This window comes from Ziziphus jujuba, chromosome 1 (genome assembly GCF_031755915.1).
Source record: "Ziziphus jujuba cultivar Dongzao chromosome 1, ASM3175591v1".
Taxonomy (NCBI): domain Eukaryota; kingdom Viridiplantae; phylum Streptophyta; class Magnoliopsida; order Rosales; family Rhamnaceae; genus Ziziphus; species Ziziphus jujuba.
In genome coordinates, this window is record NC_083379.1 from 47,591,617 (window position 1) to 47,616,851 (window position 25,235).

Consider the following 25,235-nt stretch of genomic DNA (forward strand, 5'->3'; position numbering starts at 1 on the left):
CTGATAATTTATACCAAAAATCCAAAGGAGAACTAACGTTGAGCAAAATTTTCAATCATATGCTGTCTCGTTTATTTAAAGCAACTGGGTTTATTTTTACATTAATGATTTACGTTCACCATGCGGTGGTTGTGCATACAAAAATCAGGTATTAAATTGAATGCAAATACCATATCCTCTGCTTTACACTTTGATTGTTAACAAGATTGGAGAGACAAACTCTTGGTCAGAGGAAGATAAAGCAAAATCTGCAATTTTCCCTTGTGATACGAATGGATCAGCTGGTCAAGTTTATCTGCCTCAGCTTCTTATAAACATGGTGTGCTGAGATATTAGCAGTCATGATAAACCTGAATGCCGACCCAAGAATGGCATCAGTGGGTTCTTTGCAGCCATCACTTTGCTGACTAATAGTTTCCATTTAGTATCATCTTTTTTGGTCTGCTGCTGCATCTTTTCCTTGAAATATCTGGGACAATAGCAAAGGGGCAAACATTATTATCCCAATCATCAATATTGGCTCAGATGCACACAGGTGGAAATCTCATGCTTACCTGCAAAGGGGGACTTTGCATGCATCAGGCTCATTGCACATACGAGAATGAAGCTCAAGAAGCTGCCACATACGTTTGCAGTGCACACAACCACCAGGAACCCTAGTTTTACAACTGGAGAAATGGCGGACTAAAGTTTCAAGTCCTTTGCAAGCAGGAAAAGCACAGGCAACAGGGCTTCCCTTCAGCACTTTGTCACGGGGCCCTATGGTTCTACAGCCGTCTCTGCATATGTGAAGGAGGGCTTCCATTGCCTCGTTCAGTTGCATATATACTTTTTTCTCTTTCATTTTCTTTAACATCTCTTGCTGTCTCTGAAACAAATAAATGAATCTAAGATCTCAAAAGTTTTAAAATTTTAACCATGTATTTGATGATTTGATCTATATAGAACGAAAATTGGTTTAGAATTTCAAAAAAAAAAAAAAAAAAAAAAACTTGTTTTCTAACAGAAAACTGAAAATGTAAATGTTCCTTAAAAGCAGAAGTTAAAAAAAATGTTGTCTGAGAAGACACCTATTACCAAGTGCAAGAAAATTCTAAAATCTGACATGTTTCCTAATTGAATAACAGATAATGCAGTCCATTGATAATTCCAGTCCTCCTTATTTATTTTTTTATTTTAATGCAGCTGAAATAACAAAAATATTTGATGAAGGTAGAAGATGTAGCTTACAGAATCTGCTTCAACAACGGACTCTACCAGTTCCTGTTCAAGTGCAGGATCAGATCGTTTCATTACTTTCCAACCTTCAGTTGAAGCTATAGCTTTAAAGTCCTTCACAATCATACGTACACAAAATAAGGAGAGTCGTGGGGCATCACAGTTCCTGGCCAATTGAAGCACATCTACTACATTTTCCTTGGTTAGCCAGCCTTGCTCAATAAGGTACACACAAACTCTTTTAAGAGATGGAACCATGTAGTAGTGTGATAAAACCAACAAATGGAGAACAAACTTCTTCATCTTTTCCTTGTCATAGCTGCATATGACATAAAGCAACAAATTATAAGAGATGTAGGTATAATTAGAGGACGGTGAACTCATATATCAACATATAATTAAAACATACCAGGATGAGTAAATAAAACGTATAAACATATGCACGGCTTCAAAAGGTACACCAGGAATCGTGATGAATCTCACACCATTCTTAACTTTCGATTGCTGCAAGATATTCCCCAAGACCGGTGATGCAATACTCTGTAAACATAACAACATATGGGGTTAGCCTCATCCAGCAAATTGTCATCATTCAAATATTTACTTTTCCCATATTGCTCTTTAACTACTTTCTCCCTGTGCTCTTTTCAGTCCTTAAGTCCCCAAGACAGAGAACATCTAAAATGAAGCGCCAAATTCAACATCTAAAATAATAGTAGAGTCCAGTTAACTCACCAGAACACTAGAATGAGCTGGAACATAGGATGCATCAACAGTGATGACATAGACATCGGTGCCACATTCTTGCTTGAAAATCTTGTCCCATGCATCAACTGTTTCCTTTGGGACAGAACAACATTCTGGAAGACTGTAGGGATATCTAGCCCTTGTAGAGGTTTTACTAGGGAGAGGAGGCGGTTTTGGAATGTTACTATCATATGACATAGAAGAGGATGGGACTTCCAGCGCATGCAAAATATCGGCTGGATTTGCTTCATCCATTTGATTATTAAAAGATCCAGAGAAGGAACTAGTAGAGGATGACCAGGGCAGCTCAAGGTCAGGTGAAGTCATCAAGACGGTGGTTTATCTAAAATAGATACAAGGCAAAGAAGATCTGTCAAAGGAAAACAAAGCGGTTAGAAGATTAAAATATACCAAATTTGAGCATTCTACAATGACAGGGAAAAAAAAAAAATAAAATAAAAAAGAGAGATGAAAATTAAACAGCATATTTAATATTCACAAAGCAAAGCCAATGAAAATGTCGATTCTTCATTGACAGACTGGTTGTTTGTCACCCTCGTTTCAGTGTCTATATATATATATATATATATGCCTATTAAAAAACATTACTTAAATGGTATCTTATGGTTGCATCTCAACATCAACTTCATTTGAGAAGGAATTTTTACCAACTTTTGAATAAGGAAAACAAGAGACCTAAAAGTATAGTGCAGGAAAAGAATCAATAGCAGAACCCCTCCGTGACTGTAGGCCACTGAGAAAGTTGCTTGGACGGAAACTCTGGCATGCCTAAGTTTGAGGTTAGAGGTTTCTTCCAAGCAGACAATTAACTATTCTAAGAAATCTTCAACCTATCAGCTAGGAAGTGGAAAATGGTAAATTCGTATTCAGCTAAAAATTAACTTGTAACTTTATCCAAAATGACACCGAGCACATGGATGGGAAAAGCTTTAATCATATTGTATTGAAAACTATTAGGGCTGCTGAAAATGAATTATTCTGAGATTACAAATATCCGTACAAAGGGCGGACACGCGGGAGAAGCTTTAACCTTTGATCATATTGCATTGGAGCATTGGGTCTGCTCAAATCGAATTATTCTTAAAATTAAAAATATCTGTTCAAGTATTAAATCATTGTCTACCATGATTATAGTAATTCATGAGAAAATTCACCCACAAAAAAAAAAACATAAATAGATAATAATTCTAAGGGAAAAGAAAAAGATATGGGTGTTAGTCTAGTTTAAATGACCAAATTGAGAGAAAGTTCCATACGTGCCCATGAAACTCTGATTAAACAATTGCAAATTCAACGCTTTAGCTCACACATGCGCACTTTTTATTAAAAGATTCAAAGACGCATCAGAATACAAGCAGAATGACAAAGTATTAATGAAAGAACAATCTAAAGCTAGAAATAGTCCGTCTAAAAAAAAAAGAAAAATTATGTACTACTCAACCTGAGTCAAAGCTCAACAAGTAATGGGGTAGAGGACCCAGATTCTGTTGCAGGTAATTAAGGTATTAACTAGTAAAATAAAATAAATTTCGGGAATCTATGTATATATCCAAGTTTGGCAGGTTATTAACAATAGATACCAAAAGATAATATGGAAGCAGTGAAAGTAAGGAACCCGATTGGTTACCTAGGAAAGACGAGAAAATACTGAAGCATACCTTAGGATAAGGCACAGCAAATCTCCTTGAAAAAAAAAAAATCGAGATTTGCCGGATCTTCACCAGAGTAGTTCGGTATGGGAGATTTACACACACTAACTGTAGAGCTAAAAAGCCTGTATCAAAAAGAAAGAACAATTATTAATCTATATACATATATATATATATATACCCTGTATGGAAATTGAACAGTGGAAAATCATCAACAATTTGTGCAGTGGGAGGTGAAAATATTTAAGCTTTGAAGAAAGAATCATATAAAGATACACTAGAATATATATACAAAAAAAAAAAAAAAAAAACAAAAAGGAAGTGAAGGTGAAGGAATGGAAGAGAAGGATTATGTTACTTTACCCAGGGGTAGTTTAGTTGTCTATGTTTAATTCTTATATGTACAGAATGAAACCGATATCTCTCTCATTTATCACTTAGTTCTCATTTAAACAAACAGCAACACAAGCATAAATCATTAAAAAGTGAGAAAAAAAAAATAGTAGATAAATTCGATGGGTTTTGAGGAAGAGGAATATATGGAGTGGTGGCTTCGGAGAGGACATTGAGGAGCGACAGAGGAGTGGAACAGGTGCTGGGTGATACAGAGAGAGAGAGAGAGAGAGAGAGGTGGGTAAAATGCAAAATCGAATAACCAATGAGGTATGGAAACGTGGAGATGTGAGTAGAAAGTGTGGGGCGGCTATTACAAGACACCGAAAGGGACGGTGCACGGCCCAAACAAAAAGATGTGTGATGTGGACGGTGCGGTTGGTTGGCTTGGGACTTAGCGTGGGTCCCACATGACTCAGGACTCAGGATGGAGGGATTCGGATCTCCTTTCTTCTCTCTCTCTCTCTCTCTCCACAGCCACTCAAGAATAACGTGGATTCGGATCTCCACTTTCTCGTTCTGTCCTTCACATAATCAAACTTTCCGACTCAACTCAACTACTTTAATATTATATATCATATTCATAACTTTAATATTTTATATCATATTCACGGCCCAAATCAATCCAAACTAGAAAAAGACTTACGACTGCTGACATGATATTTTGTTTGAAATTGTGGGCTAGGTAGGACTCAAATGTGGAATATGATGATTTAGCAAAACAAAAATGTGAAATATGATTAATAAAGAATCCTAGTATACATCCTACGTAGGATGTCCTAGATGGAGGAATACGTACACTAGTTCATATTAGCGTACCTGTATTATCACAACAGCACGTTGATTTATTGTATGATTAATTATAACAAGGCGGTGGATTAATTAATTACATGCATGAATTTCAAAATTAACTTTGACATTTCTTTACAGTTAGACAACACGAATTCCATCGAACTACTCGAATAAAGGAATAAAACAAGACCGAGCTGACTAGGACTGAATCCCATTAATAATACTTATATTATCTATCAATTGTCAATATCAGACACATCATCTGCCGACTGTAGTTTGTATGTATTGGCCCAATGAAGAAGAATTTAGGCTAGCTGCTGGGTGAGCAGCAAATTCAGGAAGTTGGCCCCCGATCTCGGCCCCTTTGGGCTCGAACGTTACATGCGATTCAGATTGGGAGCTCCTTTCCATTGACATATAGCTAAGTACATGCTCACCAAATCGACCACTAATGCCAAGCATAATTAGTTATTATTACTATTATTATTCTATCATGCTTGCTTAATTAATTATTCGAGATGTGCATATATTCACCAATAAAAAAAAAAAGGAAAGAATTCGAGATGTGCATATTTATGTAGGTGTGGAGTTAAATAAGGTCAACCGGGGTCAGAGTGAGTACTTGATATCATATATATTGATGAGGACGGCGGGGATTGCAACAAAGGAGACGGAGACAAATCAAAATTAACACATAATGTAAACCGTTGGATGAGAATGTTAAATAAATAAATAATTTGTAGACTTAGTATAATTAATTATGAATTTATTTATGCCATTAATGAGATTGATTTATTTTATTATTTTGTAGTAAGATCATTTGTCATACACTCTCTGTAGTATTCCAGTTGGTCCATTGAACGGGAGAAATAACTTTCTTTATAAGCCCATTGACTTATCCATTTTTTCTATTATTAAATTATTATTATTTTGATGTATGTTAAAATTAATAGGCAAGTCTGACTTGAAGAGACTATAAAAGGTCTAGGACAAGCAAATAGATACATACACTATTTTTTGAGATTAGGGTTTTCATAAATTATTAAGAGTGGTTTGAGAGTAGTGTGTCCATAAGTACTACTTTATGTTATTTTCTATTTTACAGGATTAAAAATTTAATTTATCAATGGCTGTATTTGGAGGTTAGTATATTTATGATTAATGAAATTTATTATATATATTTAGATCGTAAATTTTAACAATTGATATTAGAAGATGGTTAATATGCATAATAAATTTTCTGTGATTATATTGACTATGTTTGGATTGTTATACGCGACTATTAAACATCTGTGTGATCCAAATATACATGTTCTTTATTTTTATTTTATTCTCGCATGGATATGTGAGGTAATATGTTATCTGTGAAACATATATACATGTATAAGTCATGTGTTTATTTTCTTTAAAAAAAAAAAAAAAAACAACAGTGATTGCGAAATTGGTGGTTATCGTGTTTTAGATCAAATTTGTGCAAAATTTGTATAATTTTGTATTAGTTCAAACTAAGACCTGGGTATGGAGGAAAATTCTTCTTTGTTGTGCTTAACATTGTTTATTATTTCTAATTGGATTTGAAAACCCTTATTAAAAAAAAAAAAAACCTTAAATCCGAATAATGCAAATTTTGTTATTGATGACATTGATACCTGAGTTAACTTGGAAATTGATTTTGGAATTGAATGGAGGGTTTAAGTGGTTTGTATTTGGCCTGAAACCATGTGAAATCCGGTGATCTTGAACCTTCCATGGCTGAGATTCATCTTGCTTGGGTGTTTATTTTTCTAGCATTTTGGACCAAATTAAGTTGAGGAAATTGTTGCCCAAACCGAAAGGAGTAGATTGGCACCGGTTTTTACAGAAAATGGTGGCCGCAATTGTGTTTTACAGGCGGGTTTGAGAAGCGGGTCGTTTGACCCGTTAACCAGGAAACCGGGTCACCCGCAACCCGGATGAAAGGAGAGAAGGTTGATGTCAGCAGCCCATTTTGCTGATGTCAGTAACCGAAAAAAAAACCCCTCTTTTTGTTGTTTTATTTATTTGTTAATTATTTATTTATCTATTGTTCATTAAAATTTAAAAATAAAAAAAAATTTGTTATTTATTTATTTATTTTGATTATTTATTCCATTTCAAATTATTTAAATTGAATTACATGTTTATGATTGAAAATTAGATTGTGTTAGCTTTCTCTAAAAAATTTTTGTGCCTAGTTGGTATAGTAATGTGGGATTTTAGGTACTCACCTGTCGTAAGACTTATTTTGTCTGCATTATGTGTACCAATGTAATGTGTGTTGGCATAGTGGATGATATATTTGATATTTCTCTATTTCATAAAATTGCCAATATGTTATTTTCTCCCACTTATTAACCAAGGTCTATATGGGTCACTAAGCTACCCTGTCGGTGGTTTAAGTTGTTTTGTATGACAATTGGAATGGCAATGAAAGTTGATTAAATGCTATAAATTGCAGGTTCTGAGTTACCCTATTGGTGATTCAGTTCAATACATTTGATTGTGGTTATTTAGTTGACTGTCCCTGGCCCGCGAAAGGGTATCTTTAGTGCTACAAAGACCTTAGCGATATTGATATTTTATGTTTTGTGTTAAGGGGCTGGAAAATAACTATTGTTTAATATATATGAAATGCTTTAGTGTTTACTATTTTTACGGTTAGTAGCACCCCTAATATTCTGCTTGTGACTGGCATAATGAAATTGGATGGGACAAATTATCAGAAGTGGAAAAAGACCTTGGTTATGAATTTGACATTTATGAAATTGAATTTGGCTTTGGAGATAGATCCACCCGAGATACCAACTGATGATAGTAGTGCAGCAATTAGGAAACTTTATGAGGATTGGAAGCATTCTAATAAATGCTGCATGATGATGATAAAGAATTACATGGATGAAACTATATATGCTAGTATTCCTAAGGTTGATACAGCAAAGGAACCTCTTGAGGAGATAGGAAAGAAATTTATCAAGTTTCATATGAATGAGAAGCATTATTATTTGGATTTTTTTTTAAATAATACTAAGTATGATGACGCTTATCAGATAGGAGAAATGAAAGAGTACTTCAATGGAAGGTGTGGCTACTGCAATAAAGTTGGACACAAAAAGATAGAGTGTTAGAATTTAAAGTGAAAGCAAGAGAAGAAAGATAATATTTTAATGATTGAGACCAATATTATTGATGTGCTTATGAATTCTTGGTGGTTAGATACTGAAGCAATAATTCATGTTAGTAATTCATTGTAGGGATGATAAGGCAAAAGAGACTAACCAATCTTGAGCAGAATATTTATAAGGGAGATAGCTCAAGAGTGAAGGTAGATATCATGGGAACAATAAAGTTGAAGCTTGCCACTAGATATGTTTTAGAATTACAAAAAGTTTCCTATGTACCTTCAATTAGGAGGAACTTATTATCTATCTCACTTTTGGATAGTCAAGGGTTTAGTTTTTGTTTAAAAATAACAAAGTTGAAATATGTAAGGATAGCAAAGTTGTTTATGTGATAATTTATATAGACTTGATTTATTTAATAATTGTTTCAATTATTCTATTAATTCTATTGTTGCCTTTATTGTTGCTTCAAAACGTCCAATAGTTAATGATAATTCCTTATTATTGTGGCATAAGCATTTGAGATATATTTCTAGGCACAGGATGGAAAGGTTAGTGAAGGATGGAATACCTCATAATATTGATTTCTTCGATCTATCGACTTATATTGAATGTGTGAAAGGAAAGTTAACTTCCAATGTTAGAAAGGATAAGGTAGTAAGGTGTGGATGTCAGGACCCGTCCAAAATTCCTCACCGGAACCCTAGACAAGCCCTGAGTCTAGGGAAACCCTACCGGACCCTCCAATGGAAAATCTGGCAGAACCTCCCCTAAGGGTTGAACTTATCACAAATTTCCTGCACAGAAAACACACTTCTATATACATTTCCTTATTCCTCCCACATTACTACAATATAATTCCACAAATTTGCAGCACTCCAAATGAATAACAGGAATCAGTGCATAATTAATAACTAAATGTCCAATACAGTATACAGAACATTATATAAATGAATGTGGAATTAATACAATGTCAGATAAAGAAGTAATATAAGATGAAGAGGAAAAAGGAAAGAAATGCTTCTTGGACTTCTGCCAATGAACTTAGACGTCGGGCTCGTCCCAAACGATCAACGTCTCCCAAACCTTGTACCTAGGGGAACGGAATTTAAAAATATGAGATTCTAATCATCTCAGTGAGTGACCCTATCTACTGTATAATTTTAATATTAATAGTATAACAAATAAAGGGATTTAATTAATCAATACCAAACAATTAAATAAATAAATAAATAATAATCATTTGAAAATAATATTTTATCTCAAAATCCTCACTATTCACTCTGTTGGAAAGGTTCCTCTTTTAAAACATTTTCGCAAAACCCGTTATCTGTATGTCCCAAAATCAAGGAAAACAATTAATCAACTAAATATCGATTAAAACATAATAGATCAAGGATCCAAAATTTATAATGAAAATAAAATAGGAATAGAAATAAAAATAATTTCGTAATAATTACTAAATGATTGATAATGTCATAAACGAATAATATAAGAATATTAATGAAACTTACATTAAAACAATTCAGAAAATAATTAAAATAATTAGAATTAATTAATTAATTGAACAATTAAATAAAAGGATAATTAAACCAAATTAAAACCTCAATTTAAGATAAATGGTAAAAACATAGTAAGATCTCTTTAAAACATTATATTGCGTGCTCATCCACATATATAGTACAGAACACCAGTACTGTATGAGTGCGTCTAAAACCAATTATTAAATTTATTATTAAAATACCAAATTTTTCAAAATTTACTGTGGAAATTATACCACTTTTCAAATTCACATCCCATATTTTTTTTCTTTAATATCACCAGCATGAATACTTCGATAATATATATAATTTTCTCATATCACAAAATCCGTCAATACAATTATTTAATTTTCAAACCCATCAACTTTCATTTCCATCAACTTAAATATACAATTTTCCAATGGCATAAATATTTTTGAAACATAATTGTTTAAAACAATATTTTTCTCCAATCCTCAAAATCCATTTAAATCAACAAATCCTTAAAACCACATAAATTTCATATATAATTAATTCATATAATTGTGCACAATAATTGAATAATAAGCATAGCAATAATTAAAATAAATCAAACCACAATTTCTTTAAATTCCCAAATATATTCTTTTGGCACTAAAACATATATTAAAAACATTATAATTTAGCAATACAATTTATATGGAAATTCTCTTAATATCAAATACATAAAACATATTTACCAAATATTTAATTATGAAATATTCCAAAAATAAAATTTGATAATAAATACCAAAATCTCAAATTTCTTAAAACCAAAATATTTTATAATGCACAAATATTTAATTCCATTCAATTTTGGCACCAAAAGTCCAAATATAAATTTACTAAATATTCACCACATCAAACATATTTTTCAAATAACCAATTAACAAAAAAATATATATATTTTAACATCCCCAAATAATTTTGAAGGTGGGTCACTCACCTGGAATACGCAATTAACCCAAGATCCTTCAAGGGATCAATTCCACAACGCACACGTGCTCCTAGAACAACAACATTACACAACTCAAATAAATTAATATTTTATTCGGGTAAATAATACCCGGTACCCGGGGGGACTAACGCAAATGTTAACCAAAATTTACAAGCAATATACCGAATCGAAGCTTGTGAGGCGGGGATTATGAATCTGGTCTTACTTTCCGGAGATCGGACTGGTGGTGATCGGAATCTCGCCGAAAAACTCTCGGCCTTTAGAGCCTCGATTCTCCCAAACCGTAGTGAATTTGAGGAAAAGGACCCCAGATCTGAGTTCAAGGGGTCGGAATTAGTGGAGAGGGACCGGAGACGTGATTGGGTACTCGCCGGAATTGGATTTTCCGGCGAGCTGTGGAGACCCATCGGAAACTGTCGCCTCTGGCGGCACGTCCGGTGGCCGATGGCTGAGATTTTCCGGAGTTTTGTAGGTTGAAGGGAGAGGGTCTCAACGAAACCGACGGTGACAAGAATGGAGGCCGGAATGAGGAGATCTCGACGGTTGAAGAAATCTGCGGCGCCGCCGGAAAAAGCCCCGATCCGGGCGCGTCGCCGATCGGTTGGCCGTGAAATTTTGGGGTTTGGTCGGAAATGGAGAGGCGCTCCTGCCTGGCCGGCACGTATGGCAAGATTCGGCCGGAAAAGTTTGCAACTCCGGCGGCCGGTGGTTTTCTCTCTCTTTCCTCTCTTTCTTTCTCTCTCCTCCCCCCTCTTTTCACACCAGTTTAAGGCCACCGTGGGTGGCACTGTTTACCCACGTGGACCTCTAAAATGGCGACACGTGGCATCACTGTTCATGCACTGTGCATAATTCGAAAATAGAATAAAATATTGCGGTAATTGAAAAACTTTGCATGTCCATAACTTTCAAACCACATGTCAAAATTGGACGTGCCGCTAGTCTACGAACTCATATCGACGAGTACTTCATAACCATGCATGATTCAAAGCTCAACTTTGCATGAATAAAAAGTCAACTCTGGCACCCCTTTGACAGTTTGGACCTCAACTTGTTTTGCTCATAACTTTCAAATCGTAGCTCCTTTTCAACGTGCTACTAGTCTACGAACTCGTACCAACGTGTACTTCGTAACGGTACCTCAGTTGATGTGAAATTCCAACAGGAACAAAAAGTCAACATTTGACCCTTTCTCGGTCAACGACGGTCAAACCCAGTCAACCTTGGTCAAACTTGAAAAATTTCCGGTGTACTTCGGGACGGGGTGTTACAGTGGGGATGTTTTGGAGTTAATCCATACTGATATATGTGGACATTTCACACTAACTACTTTGGGTGGTTAGGTATTTTATTACCTTCATTCATGGTTTTTCTCGTTATGGACGTGTTGAGCTTATCTGTGAGAAGTCGGATTCTTTGATTGCCTTTAAAGAGTTTAAAGTAAAGATGGAGCTTCAAAATAATAAAAAGATAAAGGTTGTGAGGTCTGACAAAGATGGTGAGTTTTATGGCAGATATGATGAGACTGGACGGAACCCAGGGCCATTCGCAATTTATTTACATAAGTGTGGCATTGACACACAATATACAATGCCTGGTACGTCTCAGTAGAATGGCATAGCTGAGAGGAGGAATTGTACTTTGTTGGATATGGTGAGATCTATGTTGGCAAATTCTAGTTTGCCAGATTACTTGTGGGGAGAGCCTTTAAGAACGGTAGCTTATATTTTGAATCAAGTTCCAAGTAAATCCATTCCTAAAACTCCTTTTGAGTTGTGGTTAGGAAGAAAGCTTAATTTGCACCATTTTCGAGTACGGGGTTGCAAAGCTGAAGTAAGAATTTATAATCCCCAAATTAAGAGGTTGAATCCTAAAACTATAAGTAAATATTTTGTTCGCTATTGTATAGGATCTAGGGGTTCAAGATTCTTTTGTCCATCTCACACTACCAGAATTGTAGAATTAGACATGATTGTTTATTTTAAAGATGATTTTGTATTTGATGATAGTAATGGTCCAAGAGAACCTCCATTTAGAGAAGAAAATTTATTCATTCCCAATGTTGTTGGTCCTGATAGAGATGTTATTAATCCAGTAGTTGATGAATCAGTAGTTGATTAGGATGAATCTATTATTGAGGAGTAGGATATTTCAATTATTGCATTTACCGATGTGCCTTGTCACAAAGGACTAGGAGATCAACTATTCCTGATGACTTTGAGGTTAACTTGCATGAGCATGATTTTGACGTAAGTGATGATTCAAATCCGGTCACTTATGAGGAGGCCATAGTAGTTCGCACTCAAATTTTTTGATTGGATGCAATGGAAGATGAACTGAAATCTGTGTCATCAAATGGTGTTTGGGATTTGGTTGAGTTACTAGAGGGTAGCAAGCCTATAGGGTGCAAATGAGTCTTTAACACTAAAAGAGACTCTAATGGTCAAGTGGAGAGGTATGAGGCAAGACTTGTAGCCAAAGGGTTTAGAAAGAAGGAATGAATTGATTATACAGAGACTTTCTCTTTTGTATCCACAAAGGATTCTTGTAGAATCATTATGGCGATTGTGGCACATTATGACCTGGAGTTACATCAGATGGATGTTAGAATTGCTTTTCTGAATGGTGATTTGTATGAGGATGTATATATGGTTCAACTAGTTGGCTTCCAGCAAACAGGGGATAGTAATTTGGTTTGTAAGCTTAAGAACTCTATTTATGGTCTTAAGCAGGCTACGAGGTAATGGTATCTTAAGTTTGATGAGGTTGTCGCCAAAAATGATTTTAAGAAGAATGTAGTTGATAGTTGCATATATATATGAAGGTCAGTGGGAGCAGTCTTATATTTCTTGTGTTGTATGTTGATGACATACTTTGGGCTACTAATGACACTGACCTATTGGCTGAAACAAAGCTGATGTTGTGTAACCATTTTGACATGAAAGATCTTGGTGAGGCTTCTTTTGTCTTAGGCATCAAGATTGTTCGAGATAGAACTAATTATGTGTTGCAGTTGTCACAGATAGCCTATATTGATAGAATACATAAAAGATTTGCTATGCACAATTGTTCTCCTGGAAGTGTACCGGTTACGAAGGGTGAAAGATTTTCTAAGGATCAATGTCCTCAGAATGATAAAGAGAGTATGGCAATAAAAAAAATGTTTGCTATTTTTCAGCAATGGGTAATTTGATATATGCTCAAGTTTGTACATGGCCTGATATAGTTTTTGTTGTGGGTATGCTTGGATTTATGAGCAATCCTGGTCCTATTCATTATCAAGCAGTTAAGAAGGTCTTTAGGTATTTTCAGAGTATTAAAGATCATATGTCGATATATCGACATACTAACTCGCTTGATGTAATTGGTTATAGTGATGCAGATTATAAAGGCTGTGTGGATGATAAGAATTTTACCACTGTATATATATTTATCATGGTAGGATGTACTGTATCTTGGTGGAGTGCCAAACAACCTGTGACAGTATCCTTAACTATGGAAGCAGAGTATGTGGCATATTATAAGGCTACTCGTTATGTAGTTTGGCTTCAAAATTTTATTTGTGATTTGGGAGTAGTTGATTCCATTGAGAGGCCTATTATGATGTATTGTGACAATACTGCACCAGTGTTTTTCTCCAATAATTTAAAAGGTACCCCTGGAGCGAGGTACATTGATATGAAGTATTTTGTGGTAAAGGAAAAAGTAGAAGAGGGCCTCATTATTGTTATTCACAGGCCTACTTACAGCATGGTAGCAAATCCACTGACCAAGGCCTTACCAATAGGCATATTTGAGGAGCATGTGTCCCGTATGAGATTGTTAGGCAGTTGAGACCGTTGTGGGTCAGTGGGAGTATATTATGTATTTTGCATTAATATCCATGTTGAGTATTATTTATTTCTTTGAGTATATTAATACATTGATATATGTGGATCATATTTATTTATAAGATGATTTATTAAACATATTATTGCTTCTTATATTTACAGGTCTGTTGAGACTTTTAGTCTATATATATGTGTATGTTGATCCACAAATCCTATGGTAAGTCCCTACTACCTAGTTTAGGTATATTGTTGTATCCTGTCGATACACAATATGCTCGGATAAAATGGTATTGTATATTAGAAGATTGCACGTTGTTAGGTAAATCTCTACTACCTAGACTGGGTTTATTGTATGCAAAGTGCTCAGTTGAAATTGTATCATGTTTTGGGAGATTTACTGAGAGAATCTTTACCACCTTGTCTAGTATATTATTTTACTCTGTGGGTATGCTATATATTTAGATGAAATGGTATTATAGTTCAGGAGATTCTATAGTAAGTGAGTTTGGATTATATATATGATGATGATTATGCAGTTCAAGTGGGAGAATGTTAAATAAATAAATAATTTATGAACTTAACATAATCAATTACTCACTTACAGGGCTTATTTATGCCATTAATGGGACTGATTTATTTTTATTATTTTGTAGTAGGATCCTTGGTCACATACTCTCCGTAATACTCTGGTTGGCCTATTGGACTGGAGGACCAACTCTCTTTAAAAGTCCATTGACTTACCCATATTTTTCTATTATTATTATATTATTAAATTATTATTATTTTGGTGTGCGTTGAAATTAATAGATAAGTCTTACTTGTAGAGACTATAAAAGGTTTAGAGCAAACAAACAGATACATATAGTATTTTTTGAGATTAGGATTTTTAGAAATCATTGAGGTGGTTTGAGAGTAATGTATACATAAGCACTACTTTACGTTGTTTTGTATTTTATAGGATTAAAGATTTAATTTATCAATGGTTACATTTGGAAATTAGTATATTTATAATTAATAAAATTTATTATATATATATTGAAATTCGTAAATTTTAACAGAGAAACGTGTCTATTACTATATATAAAGACTGCTAGTCCAAGTGCTACTTCTAAGTCCAGCAAAGGGGCTGGGATGGCCTCCAAATGTCCCCCATCACCGTTTGAATAAAAACAAATATATTTATACAAATATATTATATAAATATAACATTTATAAATCATAATATGATTAATATCGTAAAAAAATATATATTTAAATATATATATATACTTTTAAATATCCTTTAGTCTATACTATAAGCGAGAAGGGCTCCCAAGTTTTGGTCATATTTTACTGTTCAAAATGGTTCCAAAACGACTGCTTTTCGTGCATTTTGTTTTTCTTTTCCTTGTATTTTACTTTTTTTTTATTTTTTTATTTTTTATTTTTTACAATTTCATCCCATTCTACCCATGGGCACACCGAATGCTGGATCAAAACCCTACCCCATCATTGACTGGGGGTGCAGGTTGCACCAATGCCCTGCCCAAACCCATTTCCACCATTTCCCACCGTTTCTTTCCAAATGCATCCTAAAGATCCACAAAACGAAAAGACAAGATCGAGTTGTTGAAAGGACTTATGGTGGCATCCATATAAACAGAGTAGCTTCAGGAAAATGGGTCTTTGATAAACAGGGGACTTATCCATCAAAGAAAAAGTAAAACTATACCTTTAGAAGACGAAGATCTATAGATCCTTGAGCAGCAACCAAGTAAGAAACTCTCAAGAAATTTAGTTTCATTATTTTTTTTTTAATTTTTAAGGGAGGAGGGGGGGAAGAAGAAGATAATATAAACTTATCGGATAATTACCAATTTATTTAATGATTTATATATAAGATAAATAGAACAAATTTTCATTGGATAATCTGCTACAAATTCATCTGAAATGAATTTCTTCATCTTACGTACATGGAAAGAGTGAAAGAAACCAAAAGAAAATCAGACTCAGCTTTCAAGAACAGATCCAGTTCATGAATACCAAAACGTACTCATTCACTAAAAAGAAATAAGAAATAGAAAATTGGGGGAGGTGAAAAAAAAGATCAACATTGGTGAAAACAACAAAATATTTAAAAAAAAAAAAAGAAAGAAAGAAATTTTACAGATCCAATGGCGAAAATCAACCATGAAAACCACTTGTATAAGCTGTAAAGTATAAGATCTGAATATGAATAATCGAAATCACCCCCTTTCCATGTCACCCAAAGTAAATTAAAAAAAATAAATATTTTTGTTGAATATTTTATCATACGTGAGATGTAGTAAAATTTTTCACTTTAAATATTAAATAAATTTCTGTTAAATGGGCTGGACTTTTTTGTTAATAAATAATGGATTGGACTTACTCCAACTATTGCTTTGCATTAGCCTTTTATCTTTTATCTATTACGTTAATTAAAATTCTTGAATGTTCCATCACATATTTGATCTTCAACAGTTGCCATACTGGTGAGATCCACATTTTATGCTTCTTTTTTAATTTTGCCATACAGGTGTCAGGGGTTGTGGTATGGCATGCATTATGGTTATGATGACTTACAGTATAGTAAGGATAGAGTTGGTGTACTTTATACAAAATTCTGGACTTCATTATTGTACTTCAGAAAGGACTTTGACTTACCATGTAAGTAAAGATTTTGATTTATAAAATTTTAAAGCCTATTTCCTTGGTTTTCAGTATTTAAATGCCATTGGGTTTTTTTCTTTTCTATTTTTTTTTTTGTTTTCAGCTTTTCTCTCCCCCTACTCTCTTTATCAGTGATGACAAAGAACCTAAGGATTGTGTTATTCACTACAAAATTGGTAACTTTAATTTTTTCCATTCCTTTGTCTTATTACTTAATTTCCTCGTGCATTTCAATTCTTTTGTGAGTTCATGAATTTCATTGTGCATGGATCTTTACATTTTTCATTGCTTTTGTGTGCACATGCATATGATTTATATTTCAGTTCTTCACCCAATATCACATATTGATATATGAAAAACCAACATGTATTTATGTTAACAAAAGGACTAGCTTGTCTGCGTAGATTATCTCAAACATCCATTTTTTAAGAGCTCTAACAACTGCCAGAGCATCCGTGTTTCTCATTCTATAGTCTTCCCTTATTTCATTATTTGTTTTAGAAATTGCAAAATGAAATGTAGCATATTCAACAACCAACCAAATTCTAAATAAAAAAACTTTTTATGAACACCATGTAAAAAACAACTCAATATAAACTGTTGGCTACAAAATTTTCACACTTGTTCAAGTGGCTTAAAATTAAAATAAGCTTTCCCTTTTGGCATTCTCCTACCCATCATGTCTCTTTCCCACACGTGTTAAAGACTTTCATTTTTTTGTTTTTTTTTCCATCATACCCATTGTTTTTTTTTCCTTTTTTAAATCATTAAACCAAAAGCTTTTTAATTAAGTAGAGCAAAAGTTGAGTACCCTCTACCCATGCCCAAAAACACACATCAATTCTTTTTTTTTTTCCTTTTTTTTCCCATTATTATACTAAAACCATACTTAAATAAATGTCCTTAGCATTCACATAACATCTAATCATTTTAAAAAGAACCACCCTCAAAAACCTTGCTTTAAGATTATTCTCTTGTTCTATCCTTAAACCCCACACCATCAGACAAACATAACTATACAAAAATAATAAAACCCATTTTCAGAATTGAACAATATATTTTAACTAACCCCAACATTCATTAAAGCTCTAAACTCATAATTAACAAAACAATCCCTTTGTTAGGTGGGAAAAAAAAAACAGTAAAAAAAAAAAACAGAAAAAAGAAAAAGTAGTAGGAGAGCATGCAATCCCACAAGAGATCGTGATGGTCATTGTTTTTTTTTCTCTCAGTCTAAAAAATAAATAAATAGTCAATGACTATGTCATCTATAATTTGGTTTATTTGATTCATAGTGATTTCATTTTATGTTTTTCTAAAATATAATATAGCAAAATGGTTAGAGAAGTAAAGCTAATCAAGGATATTCAAGCTCAACAAAGAGGTTGGACAGTAAAAGTGGTGGTTATTGAGAAAGCAATGCCACAAGTTTCTAAATCAAGTCCAAACAAATATCAAAGGTTAATCTTAGCTGATGAAGAAGTAAGTTTGTTTTGATAATATATTTATTTTGTATAATTTGTTTCATATATAACTCAATTTTAAGTCTCTTATTTTTCTTATATAGGGTAATAAGATCCAGGCCACAATATATGGTGGAGACATCCACATCTTCCGAGACACACTCATAATTGGGAAAAATTATTATATTTCTAATGCTTGGGTTAAAGAAATTGGTGCACAATATCAGATTGTTCAAAATAATTTGCAATGGACCATAAATGGTCGAACCATTGTGGAAGAAGTGACTGGAGATTCAGAGATAATTGTGCCTGCTGTTTACAGCTTTGTTCTGTTCTCACGACTACACACTTATATTGATTCTCTATCCCACGTCGGTATGTTTGTCTATATAGTCAATTTGTTCAGCTATATTTTTATAACTTTTCATTTATATTTAATTCATCATGTGGACAAATTTCTAATGATCTATAACATTTTAATTAACTTTTGAATTTGTTTATCATCAGATGTGATTGGAATAGCGATTGAAATCAAGCCAAAAAAGGAGATAATCACGAATGATGGTTTAGAGATTGTCCAAGAGATGACTTTGATGAATGATAAGTAAGTACTCCAAAAAAATAAAAATAATTATTAATTATTAAATAAGTTAATAAACATTTTTCTGAATTTTGATTTTAATTTTATGGACAGTATGGATACTGTGATGCTTACCATGTGGAACCAATTTGTGAACAATGAATGTACTCAAATTTTGAATATTATGAATAGAAAACCAATCATAATTGGATGTCGACTTAAAGTTAGCTCATATAATGGTATGTTTCCTTAATGACTACACTACAATTGATGTTATTTTTGAACAATTTTTATGTAATTAAAATAGTCAGCAATTTTCTAAATTAGTTTTTATTAATTCAATTTTTTAAATGCATATTTGTATTATTTATATCATGATACAGGTATCTCACTTTCAACCAAATCCTCCAGTTCATTTGTTATTGAACCGGAGATACCACAAGCAGCTGCTTTATCAATTTGGTAAACTAATATTGGAGTTTAAATTTAGAACAATTTTTCTTGTATAAAAAATAAAACTAGCAATAATTAATTTGAGCAATTACAGGTATAATGCTAATGCTTAAAAAGCCATGGACATAATATGTGGAAGGATTGGTTTTGAGACAAAGTCACTGTCTACACTTCCTTCTACTGAGGACATCATTACCATTAAGATGATAGATAATCAACTTAATACGGTAAATTTCTTGACTATTATTTTGTTTATAATTATTAACAACTATAATATTAAGATATGTTTGTACTTTTCATTATGTAAACAGAGGAGAAGTTTTTGGATCAATGGTCACATCAAAGTGACAAATTTGATTCAACCTTTTTGGTACTTAAGCTGTGAAAAATGCACAAAAGCAACTGGATATGAAGTTGAACAGAGGTTTAATTGCTTGTATTGCAGACATGATCAAGTTAAAGCTATGCCAAGGTATGTATACAAATATTTGTTGTTATTATTATTATCATCATTATATGATAGTAAAACAGAAAAAAGATATGATTATACCTTGCACTGATCGATTTGTACATTTGTTGAGCCCCATAGCAATCACCCCATTCTACAACTTTTGCTCAGTTGTCAATATGCTGCATTTAAAAGCAAAAACAGGCTACATTATGATTGAGGATCATGTTTGCTAGCCAAAATAACGAGATTTGTTGCAAGAAAAACTCCACTGTCTTTTGAGTATTTTCGGATATTTAGTTGCCATAATAATTGAGATCCACAAAAATTAATAATTGAAATTAATCATCATTATTTGAAACTCAAAAATCAAACTTAAACAGAGATCGTGTTTAAGAATTGCAACACAAAACAAAGAAAAATAACAAAATGAGCCATCTTTTATGTTAAGCATGTTCATTAGGAATTTTCATTTATAGTTTAGTAAGCAAAATATAGAACTCCATAAATTTTTGTTCTCTAAATACTTAGCTTATCTTTGTCATATAGATTATGACTTCATCTACATTATTACTTCATCACCTTTTGTTGTAATCCATTAGGTTAATGCCCTAATCTTTGCCTCTGCTCTCTCCACCCAGTGCCACTTCAATTTTGTATAATATGAAATACTTTATTCAGTTATTGTATAAGACATTTCATATTATTTATTTTATGATTAATTATAACCTTTAACTGGTAATTCTTCTTTTATTCAGGTGCCTAGTCATTGTTGATTTGATAAATGAGTCTTCATCATTGAATGCTACATTGTTCGGAAATCAAGCTGAAAAATTTCTTGGTTGCACTGCATATGAGTTGATGAATAAATCTGATGGGGTAATATAATTCTTTTCATATGTGATTGTGGAAATGACTGGTTAGTTTTAACTTGTTCTTTGAAAAAACATATATAAATGATGTAAATGCTTATGTGAGTACTAACTGTGAATCTTTCTTTTTTTTAGGATTCTGTTAAAGATATTGAAAAAATTGCCACATTATCCAGTAGTCATAAGCTTCTAATTCAAGTTAAAGCATCTAAACATGAATATCGTGATATTACAAGATGGAAATACACAATCCTTTCTGTTTGTGATACTATTTCAAAAGAAATCAACACATTAACACAAACAGATACTTCAAATGATGCTGAAGTTAGTCAAGTTTTAGAAATTATTGAAGAGCAAAGTGGAAAATCATTAGGCATAACTGAATTGAGAGGTATGAACATGTTTGATACATTATATCCTAAGTGAAATTACATGAGCTTTTATTTAATGTTCTAATGCATATATATTACAACTTTCAAAATCAGATATATCTGGAAGTGTTGACAATGCTAAGATAGAGCAAATGAGCAATGAAGATAAAGTCCTAGCTGATTTGGTTTCAAAGCCTACTGCAAGAAACAATGCAACAAAGAAACTAAAGCTGATGATTTCCAAAAGTGCAGGTGAGGCAGATCCAATAGTATTGAATGTTGAAAGTTCTCATTTAGAATTTGGTGAAGGGAGTAGGAAGCAGTTTGCCAAGCTTAAAGACAATGCTTAATTTGTTATCATGGGAACCATCTTTTTGTTAATGTGGACATGATAGATTACTATCAGTTCATAAGTAGATTATTATCAGTCTTTTGTGAACTTATAGCATATTTAGACTATACTATGATAGTAACACTAATATTATTATTTTGTACATTGCAAGATGTAATAGAAAATTGATTTAGGTATAACCTAATACATTTCTATTAAATCTTGCAATTTATCTTAGGAAGATAGCAATGATGCTAAGATAGATTCATCTATGACACAAGTATTTTATGACAACTTTTTGTTTAACGAAAGTAAAATAGTAATTATGAGTTTTTATGATTGTACTTATATTTCCTATGATCATTTTTTATTTTTTGTGTTTCTTTTAGTTAATATATAAATCCATGAATAAATTAAATTTCATGATAATGGACTAGAATCAAAATAAATTGTTTATGTTTTAATTAGTTTTAAAATTAATTTATTCTCACTAAATATCTAAAACATCTCAATATTGATTGGTGTATAAAAAATAAAATAAAATTGAAAGGATGAAGCTAGAATCTAATTACGAACAATAATGGTTTTTGCTTTTTCAGATTTTATGCTTTTCTAGATTTTCTGTTCATCTAAGAGTTAGTGATGCAAACCCGTCCGAGCTCGCACCATCGACAACTCGCTGGGGTACTGATCCGATACAGATGAAGACTGGACCGATCACTAGGGCTCAAGCTAAGAGGTTTAAGGACAACCTCACTGCCTTTATCCAGAAAGTAATTCATTCTCAAAAGGGCGTGTCCATACCTGAAGATAAAAGACCTGTTTTAAGTATTCAAGTGGTGGAGGCTGCTACATCGGACACCCATACATCGGATATTTTATATCGGACATCTGATCTCGGACTTCAGATATCGGAGCCTTGCCTCGGACATCTGATCTCGGACGAGTCTTGCCTCGGACATCGGATGTAACTTAGCTCGGCCAGACACAACTTAGCTCGGACAGACATCAGTTAGTTCGGCCAGACACAACTTAGCTCGGACAGACATCAGTTAGTTTGGCCAGACACAACTTAGCTTGGACAGACATCAGTTAGCTCGGCCAGACACAACTTAGTTCGGACAGACATCAGTTAGCTCGGCCAAACACAAGTTAGCTCAGACAGACATCGGTTAGCTCGGATAGGCCATAAGTTAGCTTGGACATCAAGCAGATATCAACACTATCCTCAGATATTTTATATCGGACACCCATGTCTCGGACATCTGATCTCGGACTTCGGATATCGGAGCCTTGCCTTGGACATCTGATCTCGGACGAGTCTTGCCTCAGACATCGGATGTAACTTAGCTCGGACAGACATCAGTTAGTTCGGCCAGACACAACTTAGCTCGGACAGACATCAGTTAGCTCGGCTAAACACAAGTTAGCTCAGACAGACATCAGTTAGCTCGGATAGGCCATAAGTTAGCTCGGACATCAGTTAGTTCGGCCAGACACAACTTAGCTCGGACAGACATCAGTTAGCTCGGCCAAACACAACTTAGTTCGGACAGACATCAGTTAGCTCAGATAGGCCATAAGTTAGCTCGGACATCAGGCAGACATCAACACTATCCTCGGATATTTTATATCGGACAACCATGTCTCGGACATCTGATCTCGGACTTTGGATATCGGAGCTTTGCCTCGGACATCTGATCCCGGACTAGTCTTGCCTCGGACATCGGATGTAACTTAGCTCGGACAGACATCAGTTAGTTCGGCCAGACACAACTTAGCTCGGACAGACATCAGTTAGCTCGGCCAGACACAACTTAGTTCGGACAGACATCAGTTAGCTTGGCCAAACACAAGTAAGCTAAAAAAAACATCAACTAGCTCGGATAGGCCATAAGTTAGCTCGGGCATCAGGCAGACATCAACACTATCATCGGATATTTTATATCGGACACCCATGTCTCGGACATCTGATCTCAGACTTCGGATATCTGAGCCTTGCCTCGGACATCTGATCTTAGACGAGTCTTGCCTCGGACACCGGATGTAACTTAGCTCGGACAGACATCAGTTAGTTCGGCCAGACACAACTTAGCTCGGACAGACATCAGTTAGCTCGGCCAAACACAAGTTAGTTCAGACAGACATCAGTTAGCTCGGATAGGCCATAAGTTAGCTCGGACATCAGTTAGTTCGGCCAGACACAACTTAGCTTGGACAGACATCAGTTAGCTCGGCCAGACACAACTTAGTTCGGACAGACATCAGTTAGCTTGGCCAAACACAAGTTAGCTCAGACAGACATCAGTTAGCTCGGATAGGCCATAAGTTAGCTCGGACATCAGGCAGACATAAGTTAGCTCGGTTGAAGAAATAATTCCGCCTAAATGTCAAAGTCAACTGGTTACCTAATTTGCGATTGACTTTCTTTCTTTTTGGGTTTTTATTTATTTATTTTCTGGACAAATAACTTTAGGAAGGTTTTTATTTTATTGTAAATTAATTAATTCCTAATTTAATATAAAGGAATTAATTAATCAAACTTAGATTAGGAAAGGAAGTATAGTTGCGGCCAACTAGGATTCTTTATGTGTGTGGCCGGTTTTACCTAGGGTTTTTAGGATTTATTTTGTTTCTTTCAAAGCCTATTTAAAGGCTTAGTTATCAATAAGAACTAACTTTGATTTGATTGAGAAAATACTTGTGAGATTAATTATCTCTTTTTTCTTTGAGAACACCTAAAACACCATTAGAGAATTTGTTGTTTTAGCTTGACTTATCAATAGGTTTTCCATCCCCTATTGTGGCGTTTACATTATACCAAGGTTTCTAACCATAGGTTGGTTAGGGGTTGAGGTCAATTCTATTAGAACTTGAACTTAATTAAGATCCGGACTAATATAATACGGGTTTAGAAGCAGGTCATCCTAGGTTCGTATCAGTTGGAAGTGTTCTTACTTCAAAATTATATGATGCGATTTGGATATTAAATTTATGAAAAACTTGGGATAAAATGATTAATTTCTTTATGTTTGTTAATAATTTAAGATTAAATCCTTCTAAACAAATTGAAAAATGTTAACTAAAAAAACTAATTTAACAACTTTTTAATTCAAACTTTTTCATATTACTTAAAAGCTATTAAACATTCAAATTTTAATCCAAACCACGTGTATCGCACGTGGCCATACCTAGTATATACATAAATAGGATGGGTACAGAACAAGAAATACAATTCCTATTCTAGCCCGTTGTCGACCTTAGTAAGGAAGTTTGCCCCGATTCCTCCCCGTTCCCCGTTTAATCTGAAAATCCTCATGAGTTGTTTTGTCATCCCTCTCGACAACTAAATAAATGAGTTCTAATTAAATGTCAATTTCTAAATTAGTCTATACCAAGGCTGTCTCAACTCTTTATGAGGCCTTAGCCAAAAATTGTTGTAAGGCCTTTATCAAATATTGTTAGTAATTAAAAATATATATATATATATATATATATTTACTGATAATGAATCATGTAAATGGCAAATTTTAATCAATTGTTCTAAAATAAATTGGCAAATGCACACTACCATATATATGCAGTTTATTTTATATAATAAACAATAGTATAATTGGAATGTTGTAAACTATAGATATGAATTCTTAGAAAACAAATATATATGAATATATATTATGAGATAAACAATATAAAATCATTATATAAATAACAAAAAAAGGTAATTGAGATTAAAAAAAAAAAATAATAACTAATAAGATTAGCTT

General features: G+C 33.6%; 3 protein-coding genes across 4 annotated transcripts; 2 read left to right on the forward strand and 1 right to left on the reverse strand.

Moving 5' to 3' along the window:
* Window positions 1-38: 38 nt before the first annotated feature.
* Window positions 39-4,253, reverse strand: LOC107407159 (BTB/POZ and TAZ domain-containing protein 3). The gene is made up of 7 exons (XM_016014394.4): window positions 3,999-4,253; window positions 3,645-3,760; window positions 1,954-2,335; window positions 1,628-1,758; window positions 1,231-1,537; window positions 555-868; window positions 39-469 (listed from the first exon to the last, which is right to left on the reverse strand). Exons 3-7 carry the CDS (start codon window positions 2,290-2,292, stop codon window positions 340-342), a joined length of 1,221 nt encoding a protein of 406 aa, XP_015869880.2. The 5' UTR covers window positions 2,293-2,335; window positions 3,645-3,760; window positions 3,999-4,253; the 3' UTR covers window positions 39-339.
* A 13,391-nt stretch (window positions 4,254-17,644) lies between these two features.
* On the forward strand, window positions 17,645-19,461 carry LOC112491365 (replication protein A 70 kDa DNA-binding subunit B). 2 transcript variants are annotated; one of them, XR_009635447.1, is made up of 4 exons: window positions 17,645-18,435; window positions 18,521-19,020; window positions 19,111-19,235; window positions 19,380-19,461. XR_009635447.1 is itself a non-coding variant. In XM_060813888.1 (2 exons), the coding sequence occupies exons 1-2, from the start codon at window positions 18,289-18,291 to the stop codon at window positions 18,905-18,907; spliced, it is 534 nt and encodes a 177-aa protein (XP_060669871.1). In that variant the 5' UTR covers window positions 17,645-18,288; the 3' UTR covers window positions 18,908-19,338. The 2 variants fall into 2 exon arrangements, 1 of the variants encoding a protein (XP_060669871.1); XM_060813888.1 differs by lacking the exon at window positions 19,380-19,461 and having other exon boundaries at window positions 18,521-19,338.
* Window positions 19,462-19,568: 107 nt separating this feature from the next.
* LOC132800583 (replication protein A 70 kDa DNA-binding subunit D-like) lies at window positions 19,569-21,395 on the forward strand. Its single transcript, XM_060814634.1, has 4 exons — window positions 19,569-19,676; window positions 19,761-19,921; window positions 20,656-20,776; window positions 20,905-21,395. Exons 1-4 carry the CDS (start codon window positions 19,569-19,571, stop codon window positions 21,193-21,195), a joined length of 681 nt encoding a protein of 226 aa, XP_060670617.1. The 3' UTR covers window positions 21,196-21,395.
* Window positions 21,396-25,235: the final 3,840 nt, after the last annotated feature.